The 15,569-nt window shown below is 47.4% G+C and overlaps 1 protein-coding gene across 7 annotated transcripts in view; it reads right to left on the bottom strand.

Moving 5' to 3' along the window:
• The window catches only part of BAG6 (BAG cochaperone 6), a 1,121,496-nt gene that overhangs the window by 210,344 nt on the left and 895,583 nt on the right, over positions 1-15,569 (bottom strand). For all 7 annotated transcript variants that reach the window (XM_069635087.1, XM_069635085.1, XM_069635088.1 and 4 more), the window contains one exon: positions 4,400-4,524. In XM_069635087.1, the coding sequence (XP_069491188.1) occupies positions 4,400-4,524 (125 nt within the window). The remainder of the gene's footprint in view (positions 1-4,399; positions 4,525-15,569) is intronic.

Raw genomic sequence — 15,569 nt, 5'->3', positions numbered from 1 at the left:
TGGATGGAGAACCTGACCTCCCTTCTGCGAGAGAAGATTCTCTAAGTGGAAGACGGATTGGAGGGCAGATGGACATATCCAGAAGGTCCGGGTACCACATTCTCCTGGCCCGGTCCAGGGCAATTAGGAACATAGTTTTCCGGAATCTTCTCAACCTCCTGATCATTTGAGGAATAACATTGACTGGTGGAAATGTGTAAAGGAGTGGAAACTCCCAGTCCACTACGAACGCGTCTGCTAGAGCTCCTCTCGGGGGAAATTCCCTTGAACAAATCGCACTTCCTGTTGGTACTGGTGGAAAACAGATCCACCTGAGGGGTTCCCCAAAGGCTGAAGATCTCTTGAAGGACTTCCTGAGCTAGCCCCCACTCGTGGGAGACTGTGCTGTGGCTGCTCAGAGCGTCCGCTGTCAAGTTCTCCGCTCCGGCTCGGTGAACTGCCGATAGAGAGATTCCTTCCTGAATTGCCCAAAACCAGAGCTGCATTGCCTCTCTGCACAGTGGCAGTGACCCTACGCCTCCTCTTTTGTTGAGGTAGTGCATGGCCACCGTGTTGTCCGTCATTACCAGGACATTTCTCCCCTGTACTGATGGCAGGAAAGCTTTCAGCGCTAGTCTGATCGCTCTTAGCTCTAACAGGTTGATGTGTGGTCTGGACTGCGATGGAGACCAATGACCACTGATGGTCAAGTCGTTGGCATGTGCTCCCCACCGCGTGAGTGAGGAGTCTGACTACTGTTATCTCCGGCCATGGTTACAAAACAGTTCTCCTTTCAAGATGTTCTCTGGATAGCCCCACCACTGAAGGTCGTGGGCTACCTTGTCCGGAATCAAGAGGAGATCTGTCATTCTTCCTGAATATTGTAACCACTGGGATATTAGTGCCCACTGGAGAGATCTCATTCTCAGGCGAGCCTCTGGCACAAGGAAGATGCAGGATGCCATGAGGCCTAGCAATCTCAAAATGTCGAAGGCTGGGAGATGGGCATTTTGAAACTTGTTGACCATCTGCAGAATATCTTGAGCCCTCACCTCTGGTGGCGAGGCTTTTCCCAGGGAAGTGTCCAGGACCGCTCCGATGAACTGGAATGTCAGTGATGGTATCATTTGTGACTTCTTTAAATTGAGGGAGAAGCCCAGTTTGTGAAGGAAGTGGCAGACATAATCTAGCTGGATCTGAGCTTGTTCCGAAGATACAGCTCTGATAAGCCAATCGTCCAGGTAGGGGTAGACGTGGATCCCTTCCCTCCTTAGACTTGCAGCCACTACCGACATTCGCTTGGTGAAGACCCTCGGATGCCCAGGTCAGCCCAAATGGCAGAACTCGAAATTGATAATGAGAGCCGCCAATTGCGAACCTCAGGCATCTCCTGTGTTTGAGATGGATTGGCACATGGAAATAAGCATCCTGGAGGTCCAGAGATACCAGCCAGTCCTGGAGCTGGTGGGCCTGAAGGATCTGAGAGAGCGTTACCATCTTGAACGTGTCCTTCCTGAGGAACTTGTTCAATTCTCGTAAGTCCAAGATAGGTCTCAGTCCTCCGGCCTTATTCGGTATGAGACAGTAGGGGGGGGGGGGGGGGGGAGTACCAGCCCTTGTTCCTCTCCGCTACAGGTACCTGTTCTATGGCACCTTTCTCTAGCAGGTCTACAATTTCCTGCAAGAGGAGCGGGTCTGGAACTTTTAGAGAGCTGTGCCCCGGTGGATGTCTGAGGGATGTGTAGAAAGGGTAGGCAGTAACCTTGGGCAGCTGTCTCCAATGCCAAAGCATCTGAAGTAATAGCTGGCCATTCTGTCAGATGTTGAGTTAACCTGCCCCCTACAGGTGTTTTGTGTGGAAAGACCTCAGAGTGGTTTGAGGGCGGCAGATGCAGAGGGTAAAGAGGCACCTGCTGCTGCTGCGGCCTTAGTACTTTTGACCCGTCCACCTCGGGTGGTTCTCCTTTGGCCTCTTTGAGCCGGCTCTCCTCTGCCTTTCCCGAATGCGGAATAATAGCGAAAGGACTTTCCTCTCCCAGAGGTTCCTGAAGGGCGAAAAGGAGTTTGGCGGATTGCAGCTCCTAAAGATTTTGCTGCTGCTTTAGATGTTTGCAACATTTCCAGACTGTCATCAGCCTTTTTACTGAATAAAGAAGAGCCTTCAAAGGGCATATTCAAAAGTCTGGCCTGTACATCTCGAGCAAAGCCAGACTTTCGTAACTATGCATGCCTGCAGATTGTAGTACTTGCCGCCATGGCCCTTCTGATACTGTCAGCGGAATCGATGTCAGTTTGAAGAGATTTGCACATGACATCTTTGCCATCTTTAATGATGTTAAGGAAGGCTTCCCTTTCATCTCCTTCCGGTATGCAGTCAGCCGCTGATGAAGCACACTCCCACAGTGTGTGACTGAACCTGGCGAGCATACAAGTGGCGTTGATGGATTTCAACGTCATACTACAAGCAGAAAATACTTTTTGCCATAGAATCGTACCTTTTGTCATCCCTGTCCTGTGGAACAGTAGGATAAGCGGATCTGCTGCTTGATGAAGTTGCCGCTTGAACCACCAGGCTCTCTGGAGTCGGATGTTTTGATAAATATTCAGGGTAAGCCGCAGCTACCCTATACTTGGCTGACAATTTTTTATTGACTGCAGGGATAACCTCAGGAGTTTCCCAATTTGATGAATTTTTCCTTTGTAAAGCTGTATGGAAAGGGACCACAGGATCCTCCTGTGGACCTTTATCTAGTATGTCTGTAAGGTCATCCTGTTGAAAAACAGGTGAAGGCGCAGACCAACCCATAAATTCAATAATTCTTGCCATCAGGGTTCTATAGGGGGTTTCGGCATGTTCCCTGGGTCTGGTTTGACAAATTCCACTTGCCTCATGTAGGGATTCCTGTAGGTCTTTCAACCTTCTTTCCTCAGAGGTAAAATCCTCTGAAACAGGTGGTGTGGTCCTCTACAGCCCGAAGGGTTTTTCTTGGTCAGAATCCTCCCCTTCTTCATAGATTGAAGATAATCTTGGGTACTCTGACCTCGGAAATGGTGTAAAACCCATTTCTAAAGCAGAAGGAGCCAAACTTGTCATTATTGGTCGAGAAAACGTCGATGTCGTCGACGATGTGAAAGGCTTCGAAGGCGCTGAGAAAGGTGTCGAGAAAACTGGAAGAGGCCTTGAGGAACTCGAGAGGATCGGGATCCTACTCGAGGATGTCGACGACGTTCTCAGCGTCGTGCTGGAGGCTCTGGGTATAACCAGTGGCTGTGAAGTAGCCGTGTTTTTTTCTTTTATCAGCGTCGATGTCGGCATCGACGATGGCGTTGATTCGATCGACCGATGTGTCGAAGAACCCTTCCACAACGGTGTCGATCCATGAGTCGAAGGGATCTTCAACAACGGCGTCGAAGATGGTGCCTTCCTACCAGATGGCCTGTGGTGCTCTCGGGTGGACTCTTTCGCCGGGTGCAACGACTCACAGCGTTTCGATTTTTTGGGTTTTTCACGCAGGGTATCACCCTCAGCTGTCTTCGAGGGGGTCGAGGCCGCTTTCTTGAAGACGCTTAGCATCTTTTTCCTGAATTCCACCCACTCAGCCTGAGAGCGGTGTTTTGTGGGGCAGGAGACCCTTTCTGGGGAAACAGAAGATGACGAGGAAGGGGATCTTCAACGTCTCTTTTTTGAGTGTCTAGATCTCGACGAGTGGTGGGAGCTACTTCGAGATCTAGAATGGGAATGCTTTCGACAGCGAGGAGACGAATGCCTCGACTCAGCCGAAGAAACTTTCGAGGAGGTTTTGACTGACCTACTTCTCTCGAGCTTCCCCTTGCGCTCCTTCAAGGCTTTCGCCATCATGGACATGCAGTCCTCACACTCCGAACAATGGTGCTCGACTCCCAAGCACCACAAACAGATCCTGTGAGGATCCGTTATCGACATTTTCTTTCCGCAGTCTCGACATTTTTTGAAGCCGGACCGCAGTCGTCGGTTCGGATGAGGAAGCCAGCGAGTACGAGTTGTTTTATCGAGGAAATAGAGATTATCTGACTGAACTGAGCAACAATATTCCGAGGCCCCACGAAGCGCGGAAAAACGGAACGGAGCAACGGACGCCGCGCGTGCCTATTTATGGGCATGGTGACGTCGGCGCCGATACGGTGGCTGTCGAGGGACACCAACTCGGCAGACGTCCATGTGCAGCGCCCTCTACAGAGAAAAAATTTCGGAGGCCAGCAAGCTGGAGACTAATTATCTAAGATAAGGAATACGTCGGAGGACACAATCCCTTCGAAATGCAGGTTTGGAGTCAAAACAAACGCAAAAAGAAAGGGTGTCCATTAGAAGTCCAAGAGAGGAAAACAGGAAAAAACATCTTTAACACTGGGCATGCAGAAGACATGCACACAAGATACTTACAATGCGTTCATTGATTACTGCAGTGAGTGCACTCTGCTCCCCTCGCAGGCAGTACAGATTTAGTGCTAGGCACTCAAAAAGACCCTGGTTACAGAGTTCCAGCAGGCGGTTTCCAAAGGTGTGATCTGCAAGAGAATGGACGTAAGGGGGTTAAGCAATTGCAAAAGGAGCCAAAGCAACATGCTTAATGAGCATTCAGGCAGGTGGCTTTAAGACTATGAGGACAACAAAATATTACCCCCACAGGCGATTCAGGCACTTAGTCCACCGGTGTTCCCACCAGCACAACTTAAAGACCTTGGACTTACTGCAGATCAGGCCCTACAAATATTCTGCACTGTAAATGATGCTACTTTACAACTTAAGATTCCTGTTGGAGAGCATTAAGATGGATTTCCAAAATCAGCCCAGGGGGAGGTGCAGGGTCTATTTTGGGAGGCCACCTTATTATGGTGGGCAGGGAACACAGTTTATCCAAACACAATCAAGGTAAAGTAGCAGAGCGGCAAGCGGTCTAGAGCTACAAGGAGTCACCACAGACCACTAATAATTCTAGTTTGACATGCAAGTATACAAATATACAATAGTAGTTTGGAAAGATATTCTTTTTGCGGCTTTCTTCCAATAGCCTTCTATGGGACACTTTAGTTTGCACCATTAGGTGGCACTTGCACCACCTAGAAGCAGAAATTATTCGAATAGAGTACAGATAGGGAGACAAGGCTTACGGGGAGGTACTCGGCTTGTAGGTGTTTTATTCTTTGCTTACCCATGGACCTCCCATGGCTATGCAAATCCATATGGCCATTCCCACCCATATCCTGCCCAAAACACATCCTCATGGGACCTATTGGCTCGCTTTAATCAAGCCTTACCATTACACTTTACACTCAAAGTGCCTGCCAGTGTTTTCTTCAAAGCAGTGGTCTCAGAGTTAATGTAAGCCTGCTACTGGTGTAACAAAATGTCTAAACTAGGTCTGCCTTCAGCCACTCTAAGCACTATGTGTGTCCCTCACCGAAGTTCTATTAAAAAAAAAAACAGCATTGGCAATGCTATTTGATGCAGTTACTCACACCATTTTGCACCTTTTACCGTCAATAGCCAGTTAATAGCACTACAGCAGTGCCTGGCAAGTGCCTTTACCATGCCTATACAAAAGCCCCAATTGTTGCCATTACCAATGCTTGTGTTGCTTTGGTTTGAACCCAGGCTTCACCTTTTGGGAGGTAAAGCTTTCCGCTTCACTCCATTTGCCGTTTTGCCCATTCTTTTGGGGTAAATGACTAGTGCCCAAGACTGTCAGTACTGAAAGACTATGAATTCTTGCATGGTTACAGTTTTACACCTTACAGAGAAGATGCATTTCTAAAAGCAACCGAGAGGGGAAGATTTCAGGAGCCTCTCACCCACTAGTTATCGAGACCAGCGAGTCTAGGAGTTCAGCCAAAACTCTATCAAGGTATCGTGGGAGAGCAGCCAAGGATTCATCTTTGGCGTGGTCTAGAGCCTCAGTCTACAAAGAATTAAAATAATTCAGCATAGGCAGTATGTATACAAGGAGTCATTAGGTCTCAAAGAACACACCAATAAATTAAACTAACATGTAGTATTGTGAACAAAACAAATTACAAATATACATTCACTAGTTGGTTCACTTACAATTCAGTCAATAACCAACCAGTTCAAACAGTTAAGTTAGCAGATACAGTTACAATTAACAGAACCAGCACAGTCACAATTCCTTTTCACTTACGAAGTTCAAATCTAAGATGCCTAGGCCCAAAAGTGACCATTTGCAATACAAGTTTCTCAAGGGGAGGTATTCTCTAAAAGGATTTGGTGGTGGTAGGACGAATTTCTCGTTAGGCAACTTACCCTTCATATTCTATGGACCACCAAACCTTTTACTTTTGTTTTTAAACCGTCTCGACTTTAACAGAGCAGTGAAGCCTCCCCTGGTCTTTTGCTATCGTATGGGGAAACCGTTCAGTCCTTAAGACAAAAGAGATACTGTTTGCCAGTACTGATAGTCCATTCACCTTTTTCATAACATTTTATCAGTGCACACAGCATCTTGCAATGCAGTGGGGATACTTATGCATCACTCTAGTCTCCTACATTTGGGATTTTTTGCTACTTTTATATGTGCCCAAAGACAAGCAAGGACTGCTTACGCCTATGTTGGTTGCCAGGCTGGCGCTTTGGTGTAGACACTGTGCCTGATGGCAAGTGTTTACATTTCTGACTGCTGTTTGGGGGATGCATGTTAGGGGAGTTTTCCTAAAGTCCTACTGGCAGTAAGATTTTAGTAAGCTATCCCAGTGGTTTGTAGATTCCCAACTCTTGGTATCGGTCTGTACAAGCTCAGGACTTTGGTAGTGTGTCATAGTCAGGCTCATCTTAAGAGGAAGATGTGATCTGTAGGTAAGTACTTTGAATCTTAGACAGGCACAAGAAAGAAGAACTTACACTTAAGTTATATAAATCTATATTTTTATTATATTTACACCAGAATAATTTTAAATACTTCAGACGTTTAAGGTAGAACACTTAGGAATAATAGATAATACACTTCAAAGGGCAGTTTCACTTTTGTGTTTTTTCGCAGTTACATTTGTAGAAACGTTCGAAAGGGAAAAAGACAAGGTTATCGTATTATCGGTAATTGCGCACTCATGCAGTTTTCAACAGGTCATGCGGTAATGCATTTACTCTGCAAACACTTACAGGCAGTGCTTAAAGTGGGCCGGGGCCTGGCCCCGGCAGTCTCCAAAAAGTGAGACTGAGCCGGGGCCCTGCTGGGGCCCCCGATCCCACCATGCCACGGCGGGTGCATCCCCCGCCACAGACGCAACGGGAGATGAGCCCGCCGGCTGCCCATCAAGAGGTCAGGCATGGCAGAGTCAGGCAAGCCTGTGACTGCAGACTTGCCAGCCAGTCACAGCTTGAGCGACGCTGTGACTGGCTGACACTTCAGCTGTGACTGGCAGCCTGCTGCAGTGCTGCCGGAAGAGCACCTTGGAAACTAACTTCCTCTGGCAACCCCTCGGGAGGATTACCAGAGGAAGTTAGAGTCCCGGGAAGGAAAATAAATGAAAGAAAATGCGTGCGAGCCTCGCACACATTTTTTCATTTATTTTCCTTGTTCCAAACATTCTGCTGTTTAGGGAACAAACAGCAGAAAGTTTGGAACAGAGAAAATAAATGAAAATGCGTGCGAGGCTCGCACGCATTTTCGTTCATTTATTTTCCTTGTGCCAAACATTCTGCTGTTTGTTCCCTCGCATGCGAGGAGGATCGCATACTTGCCAACATTCTGTGACCAAAAAGATGTGTAGGATTTTTCAAGTTTCAAAAATAATAATTCCCATAACAATGACATCACAGGGAAATACAAAACATGCAAACAGCACAACATAGAAAGATGTTGAAATGTAAAAATTGAATAATTGTGAATGGTAACTTAACACCAAATTGTCAGCAGATGCTGTGTGATGGTGTTACACTCTGCCACTTGCTTTCACTGGTGGTTCACCTAAGAGTTGTCCCGGCAAGAGTGCTGGACAGAGTCAAGTAGCCCTCAGTTCAGTTGATTGGTCTGAGTCCAATTAAAGTAATCACCTACCAGTCCACTGTATAGACAGACTAATGTGCTGCCTGCTTTGTCCTGAAGCCTGCCTTAAAAATTACATGCCACCACTGTAAAAAGCAGTAGGATCTGTCACTGAAATCTGTAGGCGGTAGGACTGCTTAAAAGGCAGTAGCCTACTGCCTAAATCTGTAGGGTTGGCAAGTATGGGATTGCATGCATTTTCTTCCATTTATTTTCCCATTGCACCATTTGTTGCACCAAAGTCAGCAGTATCCTCATGGTGGCTCTGTGAACCAGCCTGGTGCGCCCTGATATTCAGTTGTCTTTGGTCCTCTGGACTATCTTGGTTGTGTGAAGCAACATGGGCATTATGTTGGGTAGTTTTCCTTTGCCTAGCACAAATATGAAGCATTCTCCTGACCCTTGATCATTTTCTTTCATTTATGTTCCCCTGATTTTTATTCCTGGTGCTAATTACTGTATGTCCATGAGCCGACATTCCACTTTCACAATATCCATTCCAATGTACAATCCATTCCAATGTACAAAGCACCTTTCGTTTTTGACTCATGTTTGGGACTTTGCTGTATTCTAATTTCATAACAAAATGGGAGAGGGGCTTCAATCGGGTGTTGACAAATCCTACACTTGTTACTTGAGTGTGGGCCAATACACCAGATAAGGCCTTCGCCCTGGCCCTGGGCTATAACATCCCACAATGGCATTAGAATACTGCCTTTGTCACTGCCCAACTTTTCAATATTCCTGAAAATTCTAATTGTCACAAGTGGTTTGCTGTGTATTTAACTGTTGCAAATGAGCATTTTAAAATGCCACCTGGCAAATAAACTTTTTTTTTCTTTTGCAATGTGACTCACTAGCAATGTGCCCTTATTGCCAATTTTTGTTCTATAAAAAATGCATGGGCACAGCTTAAGTGGCAAGCATGGGTAGCATAAAATCTGGTTCACAAATAAGATAAGCTATGTTCAGTGCAGTAAACCACATAAATAATCCCCTTGAGCTTTGATTTGTTATACTTTAAGCCATGTAGCAAGCAGTCTGCTACACAATATGTACTTAGTAATGTAGGCCCGACCAGTTTTACCATGTCGCATTTAGGCCCCGCCCACCAATTAGGCCATGCCCATCACGTCTTAGGCCATGCCCCCAAATGAGGGGCCCCCCCTCAGTTTCTTACCCCACTTAAAGCACTGCATATAGGAAAGTCACTTAAAGGGAGGAAAATAGTGGTTAGTGCAACATGAGCTTAGTTCAAGGTTCTAGAGACGGTTTCTTCGCCTGGCAAGTCTTAAAACCAAAAACACAACCCTAACTAAAGGCAGTTTGGAGAGGGCTTGAAGTCTTGACAAACAGCAAATAATGAAGAGTTCCTGCAGATTTCTTCTAGTGTCTAAAGTTATTGAAGCAGCAAGTTAGCAACTAACAAAGGAGACCTAACAATCGACTTGAGAAGAGGTCACAAGCCCAAGTTTGGGTAAGAGGGTGTTGCCCTGGACACCTCTAGGTGCACTGAAAAACTCTGGAGCAACTTCTTGCAATCAGGTAAGCAATACCTTAGAAGAACATTTTTGTGCTGAATACTCCGCGATGTTGCAGCTCTGGACCCGACCTCCGGATTCCTTGGCCCGATGACGGAAGGCAGGACAATGGATGGTGTCTCTCGGCAGCAGTCTTGAGGGAGGACCTGGGGCACGACTTTCAAGAACTTGTTTCACTGCGGTTTTGGCGCCTTTTCTGCAGTACCAACAAAGAACACAGATCGCCCAGTCAATCTTCGCTTCTTGCAGTTCCACACTCTGGTGAGGGGGTCTGGGAGATGCACTCGAAATGGGAAGCAGGTCTGCTAATATTGGGGTTATGCTGCTATTAGGACCTCGGGAGATGGCTCAATTCAAAGTTAGTCCTGGGACTGGTTGTTCCCACCAGCCAAAGGGAAGGCGTTCTCTTTGGAGCTCCTCCGTCGCACAGGAAACTGGGTCAGGACAGCAGTGGTTGCATCAGTGTTGTAAAGGGTCTGCAGGCGTCTCTGGTGGACTTCTTCGGTTACCAGTTTCCAGTGGTTGACTCCAGAAACCTCCCATTTATACAGATCCAGCACAGGCCCCTCTGCAATATCTCAGCATTTTAAAGAAAGGGGTGTTTAGCTGTCCAATCAGGACTGCCAGACCCCTGTAGGAGCTGGTCCTATTCAGGCATTCTGGCAAACAGATGTTAGGGAGGATTCTCAAAATGTGCAAATTCCTCTCTACCTTAGAGGCCCCCAGCTCTTTTACTGGACTTTGAACTTTTTAAATGTTTGTTTTCTGTGATTATTTCTTTTGGTTACAGTTTTAGACAACTCCATAGGCATCATCTCATTTATGTGTGCCACACAGTACCTCAGTGCAGTGACACAGGGATGTCTTTTAGACTTTCAAACTGTTTAAATACCTGCTCTGGGATAAACTACTGCTTCCCAGACAATGTAAGGTTAAACTGACATTACTATTTTTTAATTTCTTAGACCCAGCACACACTATCTTCCACCAATAGAGTTCTGGAGGGGTTACCTAGTATCCCCTGTGTCTAGAAACTCATGTAATAGTCACATGCTACACTTTCCTATCGAAATGGCTGGTGGCAGTGGTTTTACAACGAACTACCATGATGTTTCCCGACCGCGAACAGCAGTAGCTAAAAATCACGGGGGCCATGATTTTTAAGACAGCGCCTTAAGGCCCTTTGTTTAAACAGGTCCCGATCTTTTTTTGCCATTTCTTTTTGGAAAGGTCCTTCTAGTGTTGGTCACTGCGCGCCAAACCAGGTTTGGTCCCTTCGTTTCTATGCCTTTGGCGGACTTCAGGACTGAAGACCGCCTCTGGAGTCTGGGGTGGGCAGGAAGTGAGGGAGGTGCCCGAAACTCCCTGTGCTTAGTCTCCTAGGAGACCTAAATGCACCCTGGCGTGATTGGCTGGCTGACTGTCCGGCAAGGACAGCCACCCTGCTGGGTGAGTGACAGCTAGGCTGAAATGAAAGGGAGAAAACTGTTTAAAAGGAGAGTCTCTTGGACTGGAAAACAGAGTTGACCATGGAACGAAAGACGACGAGCTGGAAGAGGACGGCTGCTGCAACTCCTGGACCACTGGTTTGCCCGGTGAAGCCCTGCTGGGGGTCTGAATTGGCAAGTTCATCTCGACAGAGAAGCCCCTTGAAGGACGACTTACTTCTTCCTTTGAGTTGGTGGGACCAATCAACTCATAAGCCAGCTGGATACCATTCTCGGAGTTGGTAAGTATTAACCAGGGGGAAGGATACCAGATTGTGTGCTTGACAACAGCTACTCGAACCAAAGATCCTCATTTTGCCAGCTTGTTTTACCAGTCCCTGTGCAGTGCAGGAGTCCTCCAGACGTCCCCCCTCTCGTCTCCACGACTGAGGTTCAGGAACAGCGAGATCAGCAGGAACCAAAATCTTCAGCTGTATCTTTTCTTCATATTAAGGTACTGTGCAAACCTGATTGAGCGAACGTACCTCTCGCTGTGAACGTTCGCGAAACTTTCCCAACTTGCAGGCATAATCAGCTTGTGACCCAACATATGATTCATTTCGTACAAACTACTTCTGAGAACTTCGGCAAAGACTTCACCGTTTACTACAATAACTGCTCTTTCCCATCTAAGACACTAGCCCATTGACTTTGGCCTAGGCCTTTTGAACTGAATCTAGTCCTCTAGTGAACTAAAACTATTTGCACTGCCTAAGAAAGTATTTGTGATCTATTCTGCTAAGTTGTGCCTTTTTACTCCCATTGAAAGTAACAAATGCCATTTTGCTACTATTTCAGGGGAGCCTAGTTTGTTCAGAAACGTATTGATTTGTTACTGAAGTGTGTTTTTGTATGATATTAAATTGCCTCCTTCTAGTGAATGTTTTCTAAATGACTAAAAGTGCTTTACCAAGAAACCTTGAGTGTGTCTATATGAACCACTGATTGTAAGACCTCGGTGTAACATCCTTTTACTGCTCACATTCCCTCGAGATGAGCCTGGCTGCTCAGCTCGCTACCACAAACTGTGTAGTCCAGACTTATACCAAAGGTTGATTTTTCTTACACCTGTAGTCCTAATTGTATGTGGTGGTCCCAGAGGGTACTGCATGCAATTCTGCTTAACAGGCCAGGGCGGTGGAAGACTCCTCTCCCAATTCCTGCCTGCCCAGACACACTGGAGCCTAGGTGGGGATAACCAAGGGTTCCTGTCAAAGGCAAAATGCATACTGACCGCCGCCCTTTCAGATTGGTAGAACGGCTATGTTAGGGAGAATGCTCACAAATTTGCTAATTCCTCTCTACCTTAGTGACCCACAGCTCTTTTGCTGGACTCTAGGACTTTTTCATTTTTACTTGGAGAGAGTGACACCCTTTTTCACACTCACTCATGTATTTTAATGTGATCGTAACTGTGTTCCTTTTGGTTTTTGGAGTCTGACAAACTCCATAGGCATCTTTTTACATTGTGACAAAGCACCTTCAGTGCACTGGGCACAGGGAAGTCTTTCAGATTTCCCCAACGTTTAAATACCTTCTCTTGGATAAACTGTTTCCAAGAGCAGTAAAGTGAAATTGACTTTATTTACATTTGTAACTTTCTAGACCCAGCACACACTATCTTATAATAGGGTGCTGGAGGAATTACTTAGTATCCCCTTTGTCTAGCTTCGCATGAAACAATTTTATTTTACCCTTTCCTCGATGAATACACAGGCACCAAGACGGATGCACTAGGACACCACATCAACGCCACTCCGACCCTGAACCATTGAAAGCCTCAACCGACCAGTGTCATATTAGATAACCTGAGAATATATATTACATACCTAGTCCCACACCTCAAGAAAAGGTTCAGATGCACCTACCAATCCAACCTAAACTCACTATGATACAGCTGGATCAGCGCAGCACCACCAAAGCGAGTCGGCCCACGAGAAACCAACAACCCAACCCATCGGAACCAGAAGTACCTGAATCAGGATACAGAACCCACAAACCCAACCCTCAATCTTCTGCATACTTAACCCACACAAAGCCACACAACCATCTCTCTCCCAGCAATCCGCATGCACTTTACCACACTGCATCAACAACACAATCACCTACAGTACTCGAGGCCTCGCCCGATCCGATACTAGCACCAAAGCCCAGCACTCGGTGTATACCGAGCTGAAGCTGCCAACAGCACACCACTTCTCCCACTCTCCTTATCCCCTCCTCCCGACTAACCCTACCCATCCTTGTTTACAGATCCACCAGAGCGCCTGGGGACCAATTCCGTTAGTGACTGTGCGCTATATAAGTACCTTTAACATAACATGAATGGCTGGTGGCACTGGTTTACTTTGTACTACTGTGGTGTGTCTTTACCGCCGGCTGTGTTCGCAGTTGCAGTAAAGCACCCTTGGGAGGCATTTCTTGCAAAATGGCCCGATCTTTTTATGCCATTTCTCTGTGGAAAGGTCCTTCTTGAGATTTACTCTGCGCAGCAAAACAAGTTTGGTCCCTTTGGTCATTTGGTCTTTAGCGGGATTCACGAGTGAAGCCCGCCTCTGGCTCCAGGGTGTCTGGTGGGGGAAGCAAGTGAGGTGCCCGAAACACCCTGTGCTTAATCTCCTATGAGACAGGGATGCACTCTTAGGTTATTGGCCAGCTGGCTGTCCGGCAAGGACAGCCACCCGACTGTTTGACTGGCAGCGAGGCTGGAATGAATGGGAGAAACCTGCATAAAAAGGTGAGGCTTTTCAACTTGAAAGGCAGAGTCAACCACTAGACGAATGAATTCGAAGAAGAACTTGAAAAGGACTGCTGCAACTCATGGACCTATGGTTTGCCCAGTGAAGCCTTGCTGCTGTGATGAAACTCCACTTTCGTTTTGACTAGAGAAGCCCTGCAAGGATGACTTCTCCCCTTGAGTTGATGGGACCAATCCACTCCAAAGTAAGCCACCTGGACATCCTCTCGAAGCTGGTTGCAATTCCACTGCAGTTGGAACCGAAGAGCCAGCGAGAGGAACACCAGTTCATGTGCATTGCTTTTAAGCTGGCCAAGTGCTCTGGGAAGATCCACCGGACTCCCAGGAAGCAGGACCGACCAAGCCTGAGCCACAGCAGCAGATTGCTGGACCCCCGATGCAAAGAAATGCTATCTCGACAGCCAGGAACCGCAGTGGTGCTATTTGTGGTAGACGCGAGGAGCTGAAACACCAAAGTGCCACTTCTTTGAAGATTGCCGGTTACTGTTGGTGACTGTTCCAGTGCAGGAGTCCCCAGAAGTCCTACCACTTGTCCCCACAACTGATGCCCAGGAACACCAGGATCTGCAGGGCTGCACAGGAACAGAAGACATCTGTTGCAGTCTAACTAAATGTACTGTAAGGAACAAGTTACTTACCTGTAACTGTTGTTCTCCAGCATGGGTCTGGCATGGATTCACATGCTCATGAATATTCCCCATCGTTAGGCTGGGAATCCTCGGTAAAGAAAAAACCAGTATCAGTTTCGTTTCTGATCTGTCTTTCGTAGCAATAACCAATCACTGGTCTCTGCGTCATCCTGACCACAGCCAATGACTGCCCTCTACCTAAGCACCGCCTCTGGCAGCCATCTTCAGATTTGGAAGCACGTGAAGTGGCAGTATGACCAAGTGAAGAGCCGCAGAGGGGTAGGCGGGAGGGTTCGCATGTGAATCCATGCAAGACCCATGCAGGAGAACAACAGTTACAGGTAAGTAACTTGTTCCTTCTCCAGCATGGGGTCTGGCATGGATTCACATGCTCATGAATAAAGAATACATAGCAGTACACACATGCACAACCACGGGAGGTGGCAAAGGCTCAACATTAAGCATTACATCAAACCCAACATTAAGCACCTTACCTCCTCACCAGGCTCACCTCAGGCGAACAGGTTGCGCACCACTGCTTGGCCGACCCTGGACTCCTCCCTGGAATCCCGATCGACGCAATAGAATTTCGTGAAGGTGTGCGTCGACCTCCACGTAGCAGCCCTGCATATGTCCAGCAGGGGCACACCAGAAAGGAACGCCGTGGTGGCTGCGATCGCTCTGGTGGAATGGGCTCTCGGACGGCCAGGCAGCGGTCGGTTTGCCAACCGATGACAGTACATGATACAGCCGGAGAGCCATCTGGAAATGGAAGCCTTCGAGAGAGCCTTCCCCTGATTGACAGGTCCAAAATTCACAAGAGTTGTGACGTCTTCCGAAAACACTTCGTGCGGTCCACGTAGAACTTCAGCGCTCTAGCCACATCCAGCGAGTGCAAAGTCCTCTCAGCCGGCGACGAAGGCGACGGGAAGAACACAGGCAACACCAAGGGTTCGTTGAGATGGAAGTCCGACGGTACCTTGGGCATGAAGGAGGGGTGCGTCCTGAGCACTACCCTCGTGTCGTGAAAAGTCAAGTACGGGGCCTTGCAGGAAAGGGCCTGGATCTCTCCCACCCGTCGTGCCGAGGTGATGGCCACAAGAAACGCTGTTTTCCACGACAGAAACTTCAACGGGGCC

The sequence above is a fragment of the Ambystoma mexicanum genome, chromosome 13, assembly GCF_040938575.1.
Source record: "Ambystoma mexicanum isolate Mex_15411 chromosome 13, UKY_AmexF1_1, whole genome shotgun sequence".
In the NCBI taxonomy this organism is placed as follows: Eukaryota; Metazoa; Chordata; class Amphibia; order Caudata; family Ambystomatidae; genus Ambystoma; species Ambystoma mexicanum.
Note: the sequence above shows the minus strand (reverse complement) of the source record. Positions and strands in the feature narration are given on the sequence as shown.